The following is a 19,450-nucleotide window of genomic DNA, read 5'->3' on the forward strand; positions in this document are numbered from 1 at the left end:
TGCTCAACCTCATCCCAAGAGAAAAGCCAATGAATCTTAGAATGGGATAAATTTGCAGAATAACTGAATCGTGTTGGATTTTCCACCTTTCCTGGTACCTTAACTCCAAATATAGTCATGGAATCATACAGCGTGGAAACGGGCCCTACGGGCCAACATGCCCACATTGGCCATCGTGTCCCACCTGCCTACGTCTGGCCCATATCATTCCAAACCTATTCTATCCATGTACCTGTCTAGATGTTTCTTAAATGTTGTAATATACCTACCTCCCCCTGGAAATTCGGTCCATATACCCACTACCCTTTGTGGAAAAAAGTTACCCCTCAGGTTCCTATGAAATATTTCCCCCCTCACCTTGAACCTATGTCCTCCGGTTCTTGATTCCCCTACACTGAGCAAAAGACTCTGTGCATTTACCCAGTCTATGATTTTGTGTACCTTTATAAGATCACCCCTTCTTCTTTCGTGTGGCGTGCACAGCCTAAAGTTGTTGGACAACTTGTTCTATTTGATCTTCCGTTTGTGCACGTCGAGTTGATTGCATTAGTCGAAACAGGGCAGACCACGTGAAGGTTGCAATCTTCCACCCCAGATCACCCCTCATCCTCCTGTACTCCAAGGAATAAAGTCGTAGCCTGCTAATCCTCCCCCATAGCACAGGCCCTCGAGTCCTGGCAAGACCCTCGTAAATCTTTTCCGCACCTTTTCCAACGTGACAACATCTTTCCTAAAACAGGGTGACCAAAACTGAACACAATACTCTAAATGTGGTCTCACCAATGTCTTATATAACTAACAGATAACTACAACTGTCAAAAGCATTGAAGTTTTAAGTAATCATGAACTAGTTTCTTGCCCACAGACAAAATATGAAGTGTGAGTGCACCCTCTCCTGGCTGCAAGGTCCTTGTATGTGCCGCCTCAATGTTGTTGCCAATGGCAATAAATTCACAACACAAAATTGTACATACTGAGTATAAATGGACAATTCACTCAGACCGGGCACAAGGATGGGTAATGAGGAAGACTGAAATATTGCATTGAGCTTTTCTGAGGCTTGGGATAGGATGATTAACACGTAGGCTTAAGGCTTTGGATCACACGTAGCTCCCAAGACCTGGCAAGCAGGTCATTCTATTTGGCTCAGTCAATTTTCCTCGGACTAGATGGACCGTTTTTAGTGTATATTATATTATATTGTATTGCAGGACCAGAACATGGCGATGATGGTTCAATTGAGTGAAAGCACATTTATTCATATAAAGAGTAATCAAACACTGAATGAACATGAAAAAATTGCATGCTACATTCAAGAGACCTTTGGGTCTTTCCTAATGGATAAACTAGATGGGATAAATGATCTTCCTCATCTACAATGATCATTTAAACTTGTAACTCATTAATAAGACAAATTGAACAGTTCTACAGGTTAACAATTTGACCTGCTCTGGGGGCTATTGGAATTTAATTTCTCACATTACTGATGGAATACAGACTTCTCGAATACATAAAATGAATTTTAGGATAGCAAATATCAGTGAAGATGTAATCAAAACATTTTCTCGATGTATACAGGGCTCTGTTCTGAAAACAATCGAGTCATTGGAGGGACTGAGGCAGCTCCCAATGCGTGGCCATGGCAGGTGAGAAAGATAAAACATAGGCACTCTGTAAATTCCAAGAGAATGAAAATATTTGTATGAATAGATCTTCATCACTTTTCCATTTTCTGCCAGCTTTTCTAGCCACATTTTCTGCATTAATATGAAGCTCTGTTTTTCCCGTGACCAGGTTTCTCTTCAAGGTTTGGCTAGTTATTGGTACCACACCTGTGGAGGGACTTTAATTCATAACAGATGGGTGCTGACTGCTGCTCACTGTGTGGACAGGTGAATGATTTTGATTGGTACTATTTGTCATTTATGCCTATTCTCTAAGTTCAGCCTGAGCTTCTGCAGGTGGAGTAAAGCTTGTTAAAGCAAAAAGAGCAACATAACCTAAAACTCCTTTAAATATTTATCAAGACTGAGTAAGTGCGAGCACTAGTAATAAAATACATACATTAAAATCTGCTCATTTGGCACACTTAGCACTTTGGTGAGTTTCAAAGGAGCACACGTAATGGGGCTCCTGTAAATTTCAAGGGAACACTGGTTTTCTTAGCGGATTATCTAAGCATCACAGTATTGCCGGAAACTACCAAAAATGTTGGTATAAAATACTGCAACATACCATGCACTGATCTGACGTATGCACCACAACAACCTGACTTAACTCTTGACTGTATCTGTCATTTCAATTCATATACTCTTTCCAGCTCTGACTCTCAACACAACTCACTCTGGTGATCACTCGAGCTCTTGTGCATGTGTGAGCTGTGCAAACATAATTTCACTGTGCAGTGCATACGTGACAATTGAACCATAGACATTTGTTTCCTGAGTACAGCTGATCAGTCCTGTCCAGTTTTTTGCAAGCCACCATTTAACTTTAACACACGCACCTCTCACCCAGCTAATCAATGATTGAGACATGTCTGTTCCTTTGCATAAAAGTGATGACTCCTGTTCACAGTTGTCTTGTAAGTTAACCACACTTGCCCTAAAACCTCCATATTTTATAATGGAAAAAATCATAACTGCTATAATTTAGTAAATGCACACCAAACATAATTTTGATTGTGACATCTGTATCTTCAACTTGCCTATTTGCTGTAAGTCTGTGAAATGGTTTTAGTTCAATCCTGTGTCAGTAAGTTAGTCTACTAGATTCTCAGAGGATGGTAATCCTGTTCGATGTTTTGACCATCATCATGTCAAGGTATTCTGATGAGAGAAGATTGAGGTTTATCAGTATTTTGAAAAGTTCACGCCAGCACGTATTTGGGGCAGCTTGGCTTGAAGCGGTAGGTTGGAGTAGGGGTCGGTACCAAGTAGCTCAGACAGATCATAGGATACACTGCAATGATTCGTCATGTTGGGCTAGGTCCCAAAAATATATAATGTCCTTACCTATAACACATATAAGACATTGGGAAATTAAGTGAGGATTCCATAGCTTGGTTCAGTGGCAGACTCCATGCCAGCAGGTAAGGATGGGCCCCATATTTATGCAGGAGGAGGCCTCCTTCATCTTGTTAAAGTCTGCTTCTGCATGCTGTTCCATCAATGAAAATAAGTTCTCAATTGTTGCAGCAGCAACATCAAACAATTTGCACATCAACTGACATCACTGATTTACACCCAGCAATTCTATACAATAGCATATTAAATGCATGAAAGACTATCATAGAATTTACCATTGCATCATATTGGAAATACCATTCTATTTGATAATTGACTTTCTATCTCAAACTACCACACTGTATATAAAACCCTGGGCTTAAACAATAGAATGTAGAGCAATGAAGCCACCTATTTCTCACTCCCCTATCTACCCTTGCCAATCCCGTTTGTTTAACGTAACATCGTTTTTTTTCACTTACAGTCCAACTACAACATACCGTGTCGTCCTGGGTGATCACAACATTTATGAGGATGATAAAACCGAACAGTACATTTACGTACAATATGCCATCATCCACGAAGGTTGGAATGGGGATCTTGCAATTGGGTATGTAACAATATAATATTTTGGACCAATGCATATTGTGTTGACATCAAAGTTATTTTGAAATCTAGTCTATTACAGCCGCTACTTTAAGAACGATCAAAATCTCATAAAAACACTCATTGATAACTTTGTGTAGCAAAAAAAGATATATGCCCACACATCGATTGTTCAGTGCTGTCCACCACTCACACTTGTACCACATTTAATGGAACGTGTGCGTCTGTGTGTGAGAGGGAGACACTCATCTCCTACACAGATCTTTCACCAAAGCATTTGAGAAGATGAGTGTTACATTCAACATCCAAAAGATAAAGGTCTTCTACTAATCTACCTCACCACACCATGTCAACAACCTGGAAAACATGCACCGCTTCCCATGTCTAAGGAGCCACCTCTCAGAAAAGGCAGACATGCATATGAAATACACCACTGCCTTCAATGAACCAGAACAAACGTTGGTCAATTGAGGAAAAGGAGTATTTGAAGGTCAAGATGTCGTCACTCACATGTTCATCCCCACACTTCCAGAATAGACACTATTCTGAGCTCTGTCATGGACAAAGGAAAAGATGCAAGGATGTGCTCAAAGCCATCGTGAAGAAATGCAACATCCCCAATGAATCACTGTCCCAAGACCACTCAAGTGGAGAAGAATCATACAGGATGGAATTGAGAATCGTGAGTTCATGCATCAAGAACACATGGAGGTCCTGTGAAAATGACCGAAAAAGCAGACCCCCCTCATGAACTAACCATCCACCCACCCCATCAGCCACCACCTGCCCCATCTGTGGAAGAGTCTGCCGTTCCTACATTGGTCTCATAAACCAGCTCAGACCAACAAAACCGGAGTGGTCGTACATTATCCTTGATCCCATGGAGATGCCTCAGAACAAGAAGAAGATGCTGACACATGGTCATATGTATGAGGTAACAGAGGGGACTACAGTTTGAAGGACAGTATTTAAGAGAGGAAGGGTGAACAACAAGGAAATAACCTAAAACTGAATGTAATCCTAATTGTAGGCACTCGCCTTATCATGCATTTGCAACACGAGTTAAAATAAAATAGACACTAATGCTGCAAATCCATTTTGAATAGGAATGATATTGCGCTGGTTTACCTGGCCCAGGATGCTGTCCTGAACCAACATGTCCAGCTTGGAAATTTGCCCGATGCAGGTGCTACCTTACCAAATGGCTATCTATGTTACGTCACTGGCTGGGGCTACACTAGAAGTAAGTAATATCAGAATCATGTGCATTTGTGCATCTCTTTCCTACCCATAAATGAGTGATTGATGGTCGGCTCAATGTATCTCCCTACCCCAGCAATGTATCTGCCTCTTAATTGCTCTCTAAAATTTTCCAGGAAACCAATCAGTTCGAGAATGAATTGGGGACAGGCAAAAGATTCTGGCTTTATCCATTACATGAGTTATTAAAATAGCAGCCCTTATTTTCACAGCTATGATTTTTTTAAATATCGCTATATATTTTTCATCTTGTTTCAAGGACCTTGTAGTTTCTCAATTTAAAAGTAAGTATTGCTTGTTTAGGCGCATTCTTAAAGTACCTGGTCATCCCAGGGCTACAATTTCCTTAAAGCTCCTTGCCCTGTAATGGTTAAAAACATTGCTAATTTTTACCTAAATAGTGTGGTAAAGGAAAGAGCGCTCGGGTTGCGGCCCTATTTCCACCAATCTTTCCACCACCGCGCACAAGAAGCTTCTCGGCATCTGCGTACAGTTCTGGGTGAACAACTTCTAATCTTCTGTGTGGACTCGATAAGAAGAAGAAGGCCTAAATAGTAAGGAAATGGATAAAGCCTATCAAATGGTCTTCAATCTGCTTATCGATGTTCCCATGGACAAATAGGCAATATAGTGCTAAATATGATCTGAAATGTTATGTGGAATATAATAATAATGAATGACAAAATTGCAATAGCAATAAAGAATTTCTTCTCTTGATGCAGACAATGGATATGTTAGTTCTACTCTTCAACAAGCTGCTATCAGGGTTGTTTCCTATGAAGTATGTTCCCAGCCTGCCTGGTGGGGTGACTATGTTAACAACAACATGGTGTGTGCTGGAGGTGACGGCATCATTGCTGGTTGTCAGGTAATAAACGTAGATACTCTCTTACAATGGAAGAGGCATCATCTTTCTTCTGAGCCATTAGAATGAGATTTTGTCTGCCTTTGTGGGTGGACGTAAAAGATCACGACTAGTTTAAAAAGGAGCAGGGGAATTCTCTCCTGTGTTCTGCAGCAATATCTACCTCGCAATGAACACAATCAAAACAAATTACTTGGTCGATGTCACAATTCTGTTTCCATGTGCAAACTGGCTGCAAAACACTTTGGAATACTTTGAGGTTATGAAAGGGCCCATGTAAATGCAACTTTTTCATTATTTCCTTTGCTGTCAGCAATTTCTTGCTGACACATTACGGTTCTTACTTAGTCTCCATTTTCCTTTCAAGTATTTCTCTTCTTTTTCTTCAATACCATTTTTCTCTTTCTCTGTTCCTCCCTGTTCCTTTTCCTTTTTTGTATTGCTCTTGATTTCAATTACCTTTTAAAATGTAATCATAAATTTAAATATATAAACCAGTCTGAGAGATTGAAAATAATGGTTTCACCAACTTTCCTCCAAGGGAGATTCTGGAGGTCCTCTGAATTGTGAGCATAATGGCATTTACTATGTCCATGGAGCCACAAGCTTTGTAGCTGCAGCAGGATGTGACACATACATGAAACCAACAGTATGGACCCGCGTCTCAGCTTACATCGACTGGATCAATAATGTACGTTAGCTTTTGATTTTCATTATATTTTTATATTCTATAAAAGATGTTACCAGATAAATATTCTGATTTAGCACACCTTGCACAGAGCTTTCTGTGATGAGATCGCAGGACACATCTTGTCCTGAAACCGAAACCGCATCTTGAAACCGAAATGGAAAATCTGATGTGTAAATTCTCCAGAAAATAATGTAAATAAGGTGTTCCCCAATCTTCCACTAAAGTTGCGGGGAGAGGTTGGGAAACTCCCGGAAATTCTCCCTCACACAACACATCTGTAAGAGACAAGTTCCTGTTCAGACCCTAATTGAAGCGTTTCACAATAAATAATGACAATCCTGTTTTATTTTCCAGAAAATCGCTTTGAATTAAATGCTGGATTGCGACGGCCAAAGTGCGACATGCAACCAAGGCATGTCATTCCATTAACTGGATTAAAATAAAGCAAGAAAATAAAAACATTCATACATTATCCTGATTGTTGCCTCTTGATTTTGATATCATTTGTATAAATAGATTGGATGCACTCCATGCCGTGAAAGATATTCTCTTTGTTCACAAAAAAGGACATAAAGTGCTGGAGTAATTCAATGGGTCAGACAGCATTTCTGGAGAACGTGGATAGGCGGTGTTTCTGGTCGGGACCCTTCTTCAGACTAATTTTTGTAGGAGAAAGTTGGATGACGGGATAGGTTTGGGCAAGTGATAGGTGGATACAGATGGGGGGGGGGGGGGGGGGGGGGGAGAAGTATTGATTGGCAGATGGTTGGAAAAATGCAGAGATGAATAGCCCCCACCACATCTCTCATGTCCAGGGATTCTGCACCAGCGCGACATCCATCACTGCAGAGCAATGACCGGGCTGTTTTCAGGGCGTTACCTTCGACAGGAGCTGCTCCTCGTCGGCCGCTGTCCCCAGGCCTGGCCCGGCCCAGCCTTCCCACTGATGTCACAGCCAGTGGCAGCAGCGCCTTGCGACGGCATTGTCCTGCCGGAGGCTCTCGGGAAACAGGAGATATTTTTTTGTAAATTAGATTTAGACGAGGGAATTAAATGTGACATCTCCAAGTTTGCAGATGACACAAAGCTGGATGGCAGCGTGAGCTGCGATGAGGATGCTATGAGGCTGCAGGGTAACTTGGATAGGTTGGGTGAGTGGGCAGATGCATGGCAGATGCAGTATAATGTGGATATATGTGAGATTATCCACTTTGGTGGCAAGAACAGGGAGGCAGATTATTATCTAAATCAGTGGTTCTCAAATGGGGGTACGCGTACCCCTGGGGGTACGTGAAGGCACTCCAGGGGGTACGTGAGATTTTAAAATATAGGCCTACATATATGTAGGCCTATATTTTTGCGCTGGTTAGGGGGTACTTGGCTGAAAAAATATTTCACAGGGGGTACATCACTGAAAAAAGGTTGAGAACCACTGATCTAAATGGTACCACAGATTAGGAAAAGGGGAGGTGCAACGAGACCTGGGTGTGCTTGTACAACAGTCACTGAAAGTAAACATGCAGGTATAGCAGACAGTGAAGAAAACTATTGGCATGTGAGAGGATTTGAGTTTAGGGGCAAGGAGGTCCTACTGCAGTTGTACAGGGCCCTGTTGGGACCGCACCTGGAGTATCGTCATAGAGTTATAGACTCATAGCGTGTGGAAACAGGCCCTTCGACCCATCTCGCCCACACCGGCAAACAATGTCCCAGCTACCCTAGTCCCACTTGCCTGCGCCTGGTCCATAACCCTCCAAAGCTGTCCTATCCATGTAACTGTTCAACTGTTTCTTAAATGGTGGGATAGTCCCAGCCTCAACTACCTCCTCTGGTAGCTTGTTCCATACAACTTTGTGAAGAAGTTACCCCTCGGATTCCTATTAAATCTTTTCCCTTTCACCTTGAACCTAAGTCCTCTCGATTCCCCTATTCTGGGTAAAAGACTCTGTGCATCTACCCGATCTATTCCTCTCATGATTTTGTCATGTTCCCGATGTTGGGGGAATCCAGAACCAGGGATCACAGGTTAAGAATAAGGGGTAGGCCATTTAGGACTGAGATGAGGCAACATTTTCTCACCCAAAGAGGTGTGAATCTGGAATTCTCTTCCACAGAAGGCTGTGAAGGCCAATTCACTGGATGGTTTCAAGAGAGTTAGATTTAGCTCTTAGGGCTAAAGGAATCAAGGGATATGGGGGGGAAAGCAGGAACGGGGTACTGATTTTAGATGATCAGCAATGATCACATTGAATGGCGGTGCTGACTCGAAGGGCCGAATGGTCTACTCCTGCACCTATTTTTCTATGCTCTTAAAAAGTGTGAGATAGAGATAGCAAAGGCGAAGCACAAAATGTGAAGCCAGAGGAAAGTACATATATGTGGACGGGGACAGGGGGGGAAGGGATAAATGGAAGCACATCTGGGTGGGGCATAGGGAAGAGAGGGGATAAAGGGCGGTGGACGAAGAGCGAATGTGCTCGTAGGTTTAGTTACCTAAAATTAAATAATTTGTTTCAGGGATCAGGCATGCTTGTGAGATGGCCTGCCTCATAGAGACAACTGAGAATAATTAGGACCTCAATGTTGGGAATGTTGGTCTGGGAAAGAAGATTGATGTTGGTGGTGCAGCTGGTGGAGTTGCTGCCTCACAGCGCCAGTGACCTGGGTTTGATCCTGATCTCAGGTACTGTCTGTGCGGAGATTGCACATTCTCTCTGTGACCGCATGGTTTCTGGGTGCTCCAGTTTCCTCACACATCCATAAGATGTACGGGTTTTTTAGGTTATTTTTTTGTAAATTGCCCCAAATGTGTAGGGAGTGGATGAGAAAGTGGGATAACATGGAACTAGTGTGAACGGATGATCAATGGTTGGCGTTGACATGGTGCGTCAAAGGGCCTTTTCCTGGGTGTACCCTTTAGTCAATCAATTGTTAAATTGGATTGAAGGGTTAAAGCATGGATACGTGCTTTGGCATTAATCACATATCCACTACAATTTCCAAGATTAATAAAATGTTTCTGTTATATTTGCTGAGTTAGAGCAAACTAACCTTTCCCTGATGACTCGGTGTTAAATGCAACACCTTGTGTGTTACTGAGCCATAAGGGCCATGCCTGAGTGTGGAAAACTTGAGTTGAAAGTCAAAAGTATTGAAAGCAGTGAACATTCTGCACAATGTAATCAATCAAAGGTGCACAAAGTAATCAATAGAAAGCTTGATATTAGAATCAAATCCTCCCTTCTCCAAAGGGTTATGCTGAAGTAAGGAAGGCCAAAGATAGGCAACCGCTAGTTATCAAAGTTTTTGTGAAATCCTAGGTAGAACGTCATCCAGAACAAGAGTCAGGATGTTTTAGGGGTTGGGGCAATGAGCTGGAAGCCTACGACGTTAATTGTCGCTGTAGTGTAACAGCATGGTTAAAAAATGGCGGAGTAACAGAAATTAGAAGTGAAAAGTTGCTTTTTAGAGGGAACTATTGCAGTGACGTTTCCTGGGGGCAGGACTGCAACCACTGCTTTTCTTTATATTAATCACTTGGATACAGGACAAAATTGAAAAGAAAAAAAGGTTCATATGCAGAAACGCCCACAAGCTTTTTATTTTCGATTCTGCAGTGTAATGTTTTAAAGTGTGCTGCATCCCAGATTTAACTCCAAGTTCCCCCCGGAAAAAAAATCCCAGCCACATGGTGCTTTCCTTGTAAATGTATTTCTATTTTAATTTCATGTTTCTGTTTTTCATCCAAATTGAGTGCAGTTGCATAGATGGTGTAATATATTGCTGTTTTAAAGGGCTGTAACATGCGGTCAGAATGAAGAACGAGCCTTTGCCCCTTGCAATGGGTTTGCATAATCAGCCATGAAGAAGCTTCAAAATAAAATCATAATAATCATGATCATAATAATACTTTATTAGCCAAGTATGTTTTGCAACATACAAGGAATTTAATTTGCCATACAGTCATACCAATAAAAAGCAACAAAACACACAAAATACATTTTAACATGAACATCCACCACAGTGACTCCTCCACATTCCTCACTGTGATGGAAGGCGAAAAAAAGTTCAATCTCTCCCTTTCTTTGTTCTCCCGCGGTTGGGGGCCTTGAGCCTTCTGTTGACGGGACGATCTTGACTCCCATAGCCGACAGCATTTGGGCCCTCATGTCGGGGTGATCAGCTCCCTCATTGGGGGGATGTCAGCTCCCCCGTGCTGAGAGATCTGACCCCCGGGTCATGGCTTGTCGAACCTTCTGCGTCGTTGGAGCCCCCGACTCGGCCTCTCCCGAGACTGCGAACTTTCGAATGTAAAGTCCGCAGGCCGCGGTTGGAACGATCCCAGGCAAGGGATCGGCTCCGATGTTAAGTCCACGCTCAAAGTCAGTCCGAGGAGGCCTCCAGCTCCACGATGTTAGGCCACAGAGCGACCGAAGATACGATCCGGAAAACAATCGCATCTCCGGCAAGGTAAGATATTAAAAAAAAGTTTCCCCTGACCCCCTCCCTCCACATAAAACAAACCAGAGAACATTTACACAAACTTTTTAAACGCACTAAAAATAACAAAAAAACAGACAGACTGTTGGTGGAGCTGCCAATCGTGCAGCGCCCCTGGTAAACTGTGTAACTGTGGGCCAGACACTTTAATCCATTGATTTTAATTTTATCATGGCTTCTTGATGCCACACTTGCTGCCTTGACATCACGGCTAGTCACTCTTATCTCACCTCTGGGATTTGTTGAGAATAAAATTTCCTGATGTAATACAGTGCTCATTAAAAGTGTTATTATCACGTAAAAACTGGTTTTGGTTTCACACTGATATTAATGGGTACGACGGTTCCCATTATATTTAGACAATAGGTGCAGGAGTAGGCCATTCGGCCCTTCGAGCCAGCACCGCCATTCAATGTGATCATGGCTGATCATCCCTAATCAGTACCCCGTTCCTGCTTTCTCCCCATATCCCCTGACTCCGCTATCTTTAAGAGCCCTATCTAGCTCTCTCTTGAAAGTATCCAGAGAACCGGCCTCCACCACCCTCTGAGGCAGAGAATTCCACAGACTCACAACTCTCTGTGAGAAAAAGTGTTTCCTTGTCTCCGTTCTAAATGGCTTACCCCTTATTCTTAAACTGTGGCCTCCGGTTCTGGACTCCCCCAACATCGGGAACATGTTTCCTGCCTCTAGCGTGTCCAAATCCTTAACAATCTTATGTTTCAATAAGATACCCCCTCATCCTTCTAAACTCCAGAGTGTACAAGCCCAGCCGCTCCATTCTCTCAGCATATGACAGTCCCGCCATCCCGGGAATTAACCTTGTAAACCTACGCTGCACTCCTTCAATAGCAAGAATGTCCTTCCTCAAATTAGGGGACCAAAACTGCAGCCAATATGCCAGGTGTGGTCTCACTAGGGCTCTGTACAACTGCAGAAGGACCTTTATAACAAGAGGAGTCGAGTATACTCGACTCCTCTTGTTATAAAGGCCAACATGGCATTCGCTTTCTTCACTGCCTGCTGTACCTGCATGCTTACTTTCATAGAAAATAGGTGCAGGAGTAGTCCATTCGGCCCTTCGAGCCTGCACCGCCATTCAATATGATCATGGCTGATCATCCAACTCAGTATCCCGTACCTGCCTTCTCTCCATACCCCCTGATCCCTTTAGCCACAAGGGCCACATCTAACTCCCTCTTAAATATAGCCAATGAACTGGCCTCAACTACCTTCTGTGGCAGAGAATTCCAGAGATTCACCACTCTCTGTGTGAAAAAGTTTCTTCTCATCTCGGTCCTAAAGGATTTCCCCCTTATCCTTAAGCTGTGACCCCTTGTCCTGGACTTCCCCAACATCGGGAACAATCTTCCTGCATCTAGCCTGTCCAACCTCATAAGAATTTTGTACGTTTCTATAAGATCCCCTCTCAATCTCCTAAATTCTAGCGAGTATAAGCCAAGTCTATCCAGTCTTTCTTCATATGAAAGTCCTGACATCCCAGGAATCAGTCTGGTGAACCTTCTCTGCACTCCCTCTATGGCTATAATGTCCTTCCTCAGATTTGGAGACCAAAACTGTACGCAATACTCCAGGTGTGGTCTCACCAAGACCCTGTACAACTGCAGTAGAACCTCCCTGCTCCTATACTCAAATCCTTTTGCTATGAAAGCTAACATACCATTCGCTTTCTTCACTGCCTGCTGCACCTGCATGCCTACTTTCAATGACTGGTGTACCATGACACCCAGGTCTCGCTGCATCTCCCCTTTTCCTAATCGGCCACCATTTAGATAATAGTCTGCTTTCCTGTTTTTGCCACCAAAGTGGATAACCTCACATTTATCCACATTATACTGCATCTGCCAAACATTTGCCCACTCACCCAGCCTATCCAAGTCACCTTGCAGTCCCCTAGCATCCTCCTCACAGCTAACACTGCCCCCCAGCTTAGTGTCATCCACAAACTTGGAGATGCTGCCTTCAATTCCCTCATCCAGATCATTAATATAAATTGTAAATAGCTGGGGTCCCAGCACTGAGCCATAGACTGATGAACTGATATTTGCGGCTTGGTAGTTGTTCATTCACCCTTTTTTGCAATTTTTTGTTTCTGCTCAGGAGTATTGTGTTGCATGTGGTGAGCAGTGGAGCAGGTTGCAAACCAATTAGAAAATTACTTGGTCACATTTGTATAATCAGGGATATTCATGAATAATCAATCCGCAGGAAATGATTTTGGGGTAGAATTAACAATTTGGTAGATTTTATATTCTAGTCCATTGACTTGTATACCTTGGTTTTTTGAGTGTTTGCCTGGATAGTTCTTAAATGTTGTGAGAGAAACTGTAGAGGATTAAGAGAAACAGAATGGCAATGGGTGTTCCCTCTTTTATTCCCTACCCAATTCCTGTGGTCCACTGAACTGTCAGCAGGGTGAGAAGTACCACGTCCATGGAGGCTTTGTATGAAACCAACAGTGTAGTCCAGAGCAGGTGTAGAAAGCATGTCTCCTTCCCTGAGGACATTAGTGTTTAATGACAATGTGGCAGCATTCATGGGGTCATTTCATTTCTATGGCCAACTCACACATCATTATCAGTATTATTGAATTCAGTTTCACAACTTGTCGGCCAAGTTTGTAACTAGAATAACTCAAGGGCCTGTCCCACTTGGCCGTCATTAGCACGCCATTTACACGACCTCGTTGTCTCGTTGAGACGCACATGTAGCGTGTGGGCAGCACGAGACGGTCGCATGGATAAGCGCGGAGGGGTATGGAGTTGCATGCGGTATCGTGCGGTGCTCCAGGTCACAAAATCTTTGCGTGCCTCTGGCGTGACGTATCGCGTACGCACGCGGGGGTATTGCAGTCGCACGCAGGCGTCCTGACCTCGTACGTGTAGCGCGTGGTGACGCATGATTACATCACTGTGCGTAACCATGCGCCGCTGCTCGCCGCCCATACGCAATGGGCCCGCCTTTTACGCGTTATGGATATAAGCGCGCGCGATTTAAAAATTTGCACAGTTTCGTAGTTGTGAACACCAAATACACTACGTGGTGAACACCAAAATACACTGAACCGGAAAGTGCAAAAGTGAATTGATGCTGGATGAACGAATTACATGAGAAGGGGTGCAGTTGGTAGAAATGGAAGAGCAAACCAGATAAGCGATATATAATGTTTAAAAAGGAACTGCAGATGCTGGAATATCGAAGGTACACAAAATTGCTGGGGAAACTCAGCGGGTGCAGCAGCATCTATAGAGCGAAGGAAATAGGCGACGTTTCGGGCTGAAACCCTTCCTCAGACCCCAAAAAATCCCAGCCACATGGTGCTTTCCTTGTAAATGTATTTGTATTTTAATTTCATGTTTCTGTTTTTCATCCAAATTGAGTGCAGTTGCATAGATGGTGTAATATATTGCTGTTTTAAAGGGCTGTAACATGCGGTCAGAATGAAGAACGAGCCTTTGCCCCTTGCAATGGGTTTGCATAATCAGCCATGAAGAAGCTTCAAAATAAAATCATAATAATCATGATCATAATAATACTTTATTAGCCAAGTATGTTTTGCAACATACAAGGAATTTAATTTGCCATACAGTCATACCAATAAAAAGCAACAAAACACACAAAATACATTTTAACATGAACATCCACCACAGTGACTCCTCCACATTCCTCACTGTGATGGAAGGCGAAAAAAAGTTCAATCTCTCCCTTTCTTTGTTCTCCCGCGGTTGGGGGCCTTGAGCCTTCTGTTGACGGGACGATCTTGACTCCCATAGCCGACAGCATTTGGGCCCTCATGTCGGGGTGATCAGCTCCCTCATTGGGGGGATGTCAGCTCCCCCGTGCTGAGAGATCTGACCCCCGGGTCATGGCTTGTCGAACCTTCTGCGTCGTTGGAGCCCCCGACTCGGCCTCTCCCGAGACTGCGAACTTTCGAATGTAAAGTCCGCAGGCCGCGGTTGGAACGATCCCAGGCAAGGGATCGGCTCCGATGTTAAGTCCACGCTCAAAGTCAGTCCGAGGAGGCCTCCAGCTCCACGATGTTAGGCCACAGAGCGACCGAAGATACGATCCGGAAAACAATCGCATCTCCGGCAAGGTAAGATATTAAAAAAAAGTTTCCCCTGACCCCCTCCCTCCACATAAAACAAACCAGAGAACATTTACACAAACTTTTTAAACGCACTAAAAATAACAAAAAAACAGACAGACTGTTGGTGGAGCTGCCAATCGTGCAGCGCCCCTGGTAAACTGTGTAACTGTGGGCCAGACACTTTAATCCATTGATTTTAATTTTATCATGGCTTCTTGATGCCACACTTGCTGCCTTGACATCACGGCTAGTCACTCTTATCTCACCTCTGGGATTTGTTGAGAATAAAATTTCCTGATGTAATACAGTGCTCATTAAAAGTGTTATTATCACGTAAAAACTGGTTTTGGTTTCACACTGATATTAATGGGTACGACGGTTCCCATTATATTTAGACAATAGGTGCAGGAGTAGGCCATTCGGCCCTTCGAGCCAGCACCGCCATTCAATGTGATCATGGCTGATCATCCCTAATCAGTACCCCGTTCCTGCTTTCTCCCCATATCCCCTGACTCCGCTATCTTTAAGAGCCCTATCTAGCTCTCTCTTGAAAGTATCCAGAGAACCGGCCTCCACCACCCTCTGAGGCAGAGAATTCCACAGACTCACAACTCTCTGTGAGAAAAAGTGTTTCCTTGTCTCCGTTCTAAATGGCTTACCCCTTATTCTTAAACTGTGGCCTCCGGTTCTGGACTCCCCCAACATCGGGAACATGTTTCCTGCCTCTAGCGTGTCCAAATCCTTAACAATCTTATATTTCAATAAGATACCCCCTCATCCTTCTAAACTCCAGAGTGTACAAGCCCAGCCGCTCCATTCTCTCAGCATATGACAGTCCCGCCATCCCGGGAATTAACCTTGTAAACCTACGCTGCACTCCTTCAATAGCAAGAATGTCCTTCCTCAAATTAGGGGACCAAAACTGCAGCCAATATGCCAGGTGTGGTCTCACTAGGGCTCTGTACAACTGCAGAAGGACCTTTATAACAAGAGGAGTCGAGTATACTCGACTCCTCTTGTTATAAAGGCCAACATGGCATTCGCTTTCTTCACTGCCTGCTGTACCTGCATGCTTACTTTCATAGAAAATAGGTGCAGGAGTAGTCCATTCGGCCCTTCGAGCCTGCACCGCCATTCAATATGATCATGGCTGATCATCCAACTCAGTATCCCGTACCTGCCTTCTCTCCATACCCCCTGATCCCTTTAGCCACAAGGGCCACATCTAACTCCCTCTTAAATATAGCCAATGAACTGGCCTCAACTACCTTCTGTGGCAGAGAATTCCAGAGATTCACCACTCTCTGTGTGAAAAAGTTTCTTCTCATCTCGGTCCTAAAGGATTTCCCCCTTATCCTTAAGCTGTGACCCCTTGTCCTGGACTTCCCCAACATCGGGAACAATCTTCCTGCATCTAGCCTGTCCAACCTCATAAGAATTATGTACGTTTCTATAAGATCCCCTCTCAATCTCCTAAATTCTAGCGAGTATAAGCCAAGTCTATCCAGTCTTTCTTCATATGAAAGTCCTGACATCCCAGGAATCAGTCTGGTGAACCTTCTCTGCACTCCCTCTATGGCTATAATGTCCTTCCTCAGATTTGGAGACCAAAACTGTACGCAATACTCCAGGTGTGGTCTCACCAAGACCCTGTACAACTGCAGTAGAACCTCCCTGCTCCTATACTCAAATCCTTTTGCTATGAAAGCTAACATACCATTCGCTTTCTTCACTGCCTGCTGCACCTGCATGCCTACTTTCAATGACTGGTGTACCATGACACCCAGGTCTCGCTGCATCTCCCCTTTTCCTAATCGGCCACCATTTAGATAATAGTCTGCTTTCCTGTTTTTGCCACCAAAGTGGATAACCTCACATTTATCCACATTATACTGCATCTGCCAAACATTTGCCCACTCACCCAGCCTATCCAAGTCACCTTGCAGTCCCCTAGCATCCTCCTCACAGCTAACACTGCCCCCCAGCTTAGTGTCATCCGCAAACTTGGAGATGCTGCCTTCAATTCCCTCATCCAGATCATTAATATAAATTGTAAATAGCTGGGGTCCCAGCACTGAGCCATAGACTGATGAACTGATATTTGCGGCTTGGTAGTTGTTCATTCACCCTTTTTTGCAATTTTTTGTTTCTGCTCAGGAGTATTGTGTTGCATGTGGTGAGCAGTGGAGCAGGTTGCAAACCAATTAGAAAATTACTTGGTCACATTTGTATAATCAGGGATATTCATGAATAATCAATCCGCAGGAAATGATTTTGGGGTAGAATTAACAATTTGGTAGATTTTATATTCTAGTCCATTGACTTGTATACCTTGGTTTTTTGAGTGTTTGCCTGGATAGTTCTTAAATGTTGTGAGAGAAACTGTAGAGGATTAAGAGAAACAGAATGGCAATGGGTGTTCCCTCTTTTATTCCCTACCCAATTCCTGTGGTCCACTGAACTGTCAGCAGGGTGAGAAGTACCACGTCCATGGAGGCTTTGTATGAAACCAACAGTGTAGTCCAGAGCAGGTGTAGAAAGCATGTCTCCTTCCCTGAGGACATTAGTGTTTAATGACAATGTGGCAGCATTCATGGGGTCATTTCATTTCTATGGCCAACTCACACATCATTATCAGTATTATTGAATTCAGTTTCACAACTTGTCGGCCAAGTTTGTAACTAGAATAACTCAAGGGCCTGTCCCACTTGGCCGTCATTAGCACGCCATTTACACGACCTCGTTGTCTCGTTGAGACGCACATGTAGCGTGTGGGCAGCACGAGACGGTCGCATGGATAAGCGCGGAGGGGTATGGAGTTGCATGCGGTATCGTGCGGTGCTCCAGGTCACAAAATCTTTGCGTGCCTCTGGCGTGACGTATCGCGTACGCACGCGGGGGTATTGCAGTCGCACGCAGGCGTCCTGACCTCGTACGTGTAGCGCGTGGTGACGCATGATTACATTACTGTGCGTAACCATGCGCCGCTGCTCGCCGCCCATACGCAATGGGCCCGCCTTTTACGCGTTATGGATATAAGTGCGCGCGATTTAAAAATTTGCAGTTTCGTAGTGGTGAACCACCAAATACACTACGTGGTGAACACCAAAATACACTGAACCGGAAAGTGCAAAAGTGAATTGATGCTGGATGAACGAATTACATGAGAAGGGGTGCAGTTGGTAGAAATGGAAGAGCAAACCAGATAAGCGATATATAATGTTCAAAAAGGAACTGCAGATGCTGGAATATCGCTTGTACACAAAATTGCTGGGGAAACTCAGCGGGTGCAGCAGCATCTATAGAGCGAAGGAAATAGGCGACGTTTCGGGCCGAAACCCTTCCTCAGTCTGAGGAAGGGTTTCGGCCCGAAACGTCGCCTATTTCCTTCGCTCTATAGATGCTGCTGCACCCGCTGAGTTTCCCCAGCAATTTTGTGTACAAGCGATATATAATGCTGGAGTAACTCAGTGGGACCGGCAGCATCTGTGGAGAGAAGCAATGGGTGACGTTTCAGGTCGAGACCCATCTTCAGACTGTAGAAGAGTCTCGACCCAAAACATCATCCTGCATGTCCTGCCGAGTTACTCCTGCATTTTGTGTCTATCTTCAATTTAAACCAGCATCTGCAGTTCCTTCCTACAGATTAATTTGGTCTGCAGCTTGTTACTTTTCATTCACCTCTTTTTTTGAATAGGGGCATTAAATCTGCAGTTTTCCAATTGCTAGCCCCACTCAAGAAATTGGAACATTTTAGAAAATCTCTATATCATAAACTGGGTAAATGTCATAAACTGGGTATTCAAATGACGTCACGCGCTCCAGACGGCTGTACTGACGCATGAAGACAGTTACGACCGGCCTGTCGCGTAATTGACAGCCAAGTGGGACAGGCCCTTAAGTTGTCATTCCAAGAACACAATCACTACACCACAATGTTCTAGGATGTTATCACTCTTCATTACACAGTTGCAGCAAAACAGAGTGAGACACCATCCCACAAAGGAGCGAAGGAAGATCAAAGTGTAGGTGTCCTACTTGGACTCATACATTTACAATAGCATTGGCAGAGGATCAGCAACAGGTCCTTTTTGCCAAAGACAACAACGGGGTGACTGCAAAAAAGATAATGGAAATAAACACTGCACAAGGTTTTCAGTTTTTCCTGATAAAGGCACATTTATCCATTTCTGTTTTGGAACAGAAACTGAAATCACCTGTAGATTTTCTCATACTATCAATTCTGGCAGCCCCAAATAATGACCAATGCTTATCTTTTACTGTTAAATATCAACATTGTGATTTTATCATAGTTACGAAATGAGCTGAAAGTCTATCCAGTTTACGGCAAGTGTCTGATATAATCTGTGTATAAATGCTGGGCCATGCAGTCAAAAGGTTCTACAATACAC

The 19,450-nt window shown here is 43.8% G+C and overlaps 1 protein-coding gene across 1 annotated transcript; it reads left to right on the forward strand.

The window, feature by feature from the left end:
* The first annotated feature begins 1,505 nt into the window (after nucleotides 1–1,505).
* Nucleotides 1,506–19,402, forward strand: LOC116968756 (chymotrypsin-like elastase family member 1). The gene is made up of 7 exons (XM_033015566.1): nucleotides 1,506–1,646; nucleotides 1,795–1,892; nucleotides 3,490–3,615; nucleotides 4,718–4,854; nucleotides 5,594–5,739; nucleotides 6,278–6,427; nucleotides 19,352–19,402. The coding sequence occupies exons 1-7, from the start codon at nucleotides 1,569–1,571 to the stop codon at nucleotides 19,400–19,402; spliced, it is 786 nt and encodes a 261-aa protein (XP_032871457.1). The 5' UTR covers nucleotides 1,506–1,568.
* Nucleotides 19,403–19,450: the final 48 nt, after the last annotated feature.

Source organism: Amblyraja radiata, chromosome 46 (assembly GCF_010909765.2).
Source record: "Amblyraja radiata isolate CabotCenter1 chromosome 46, sAmbRad1.1.pri, whole genome shotgun sequence".
Lineage (NCBI taxonomy): Eukaryota > Metazoa > Chordata > Chondrichthyes > Rajiformes > Rajidae > Amblyraja > Amblyraja radiata.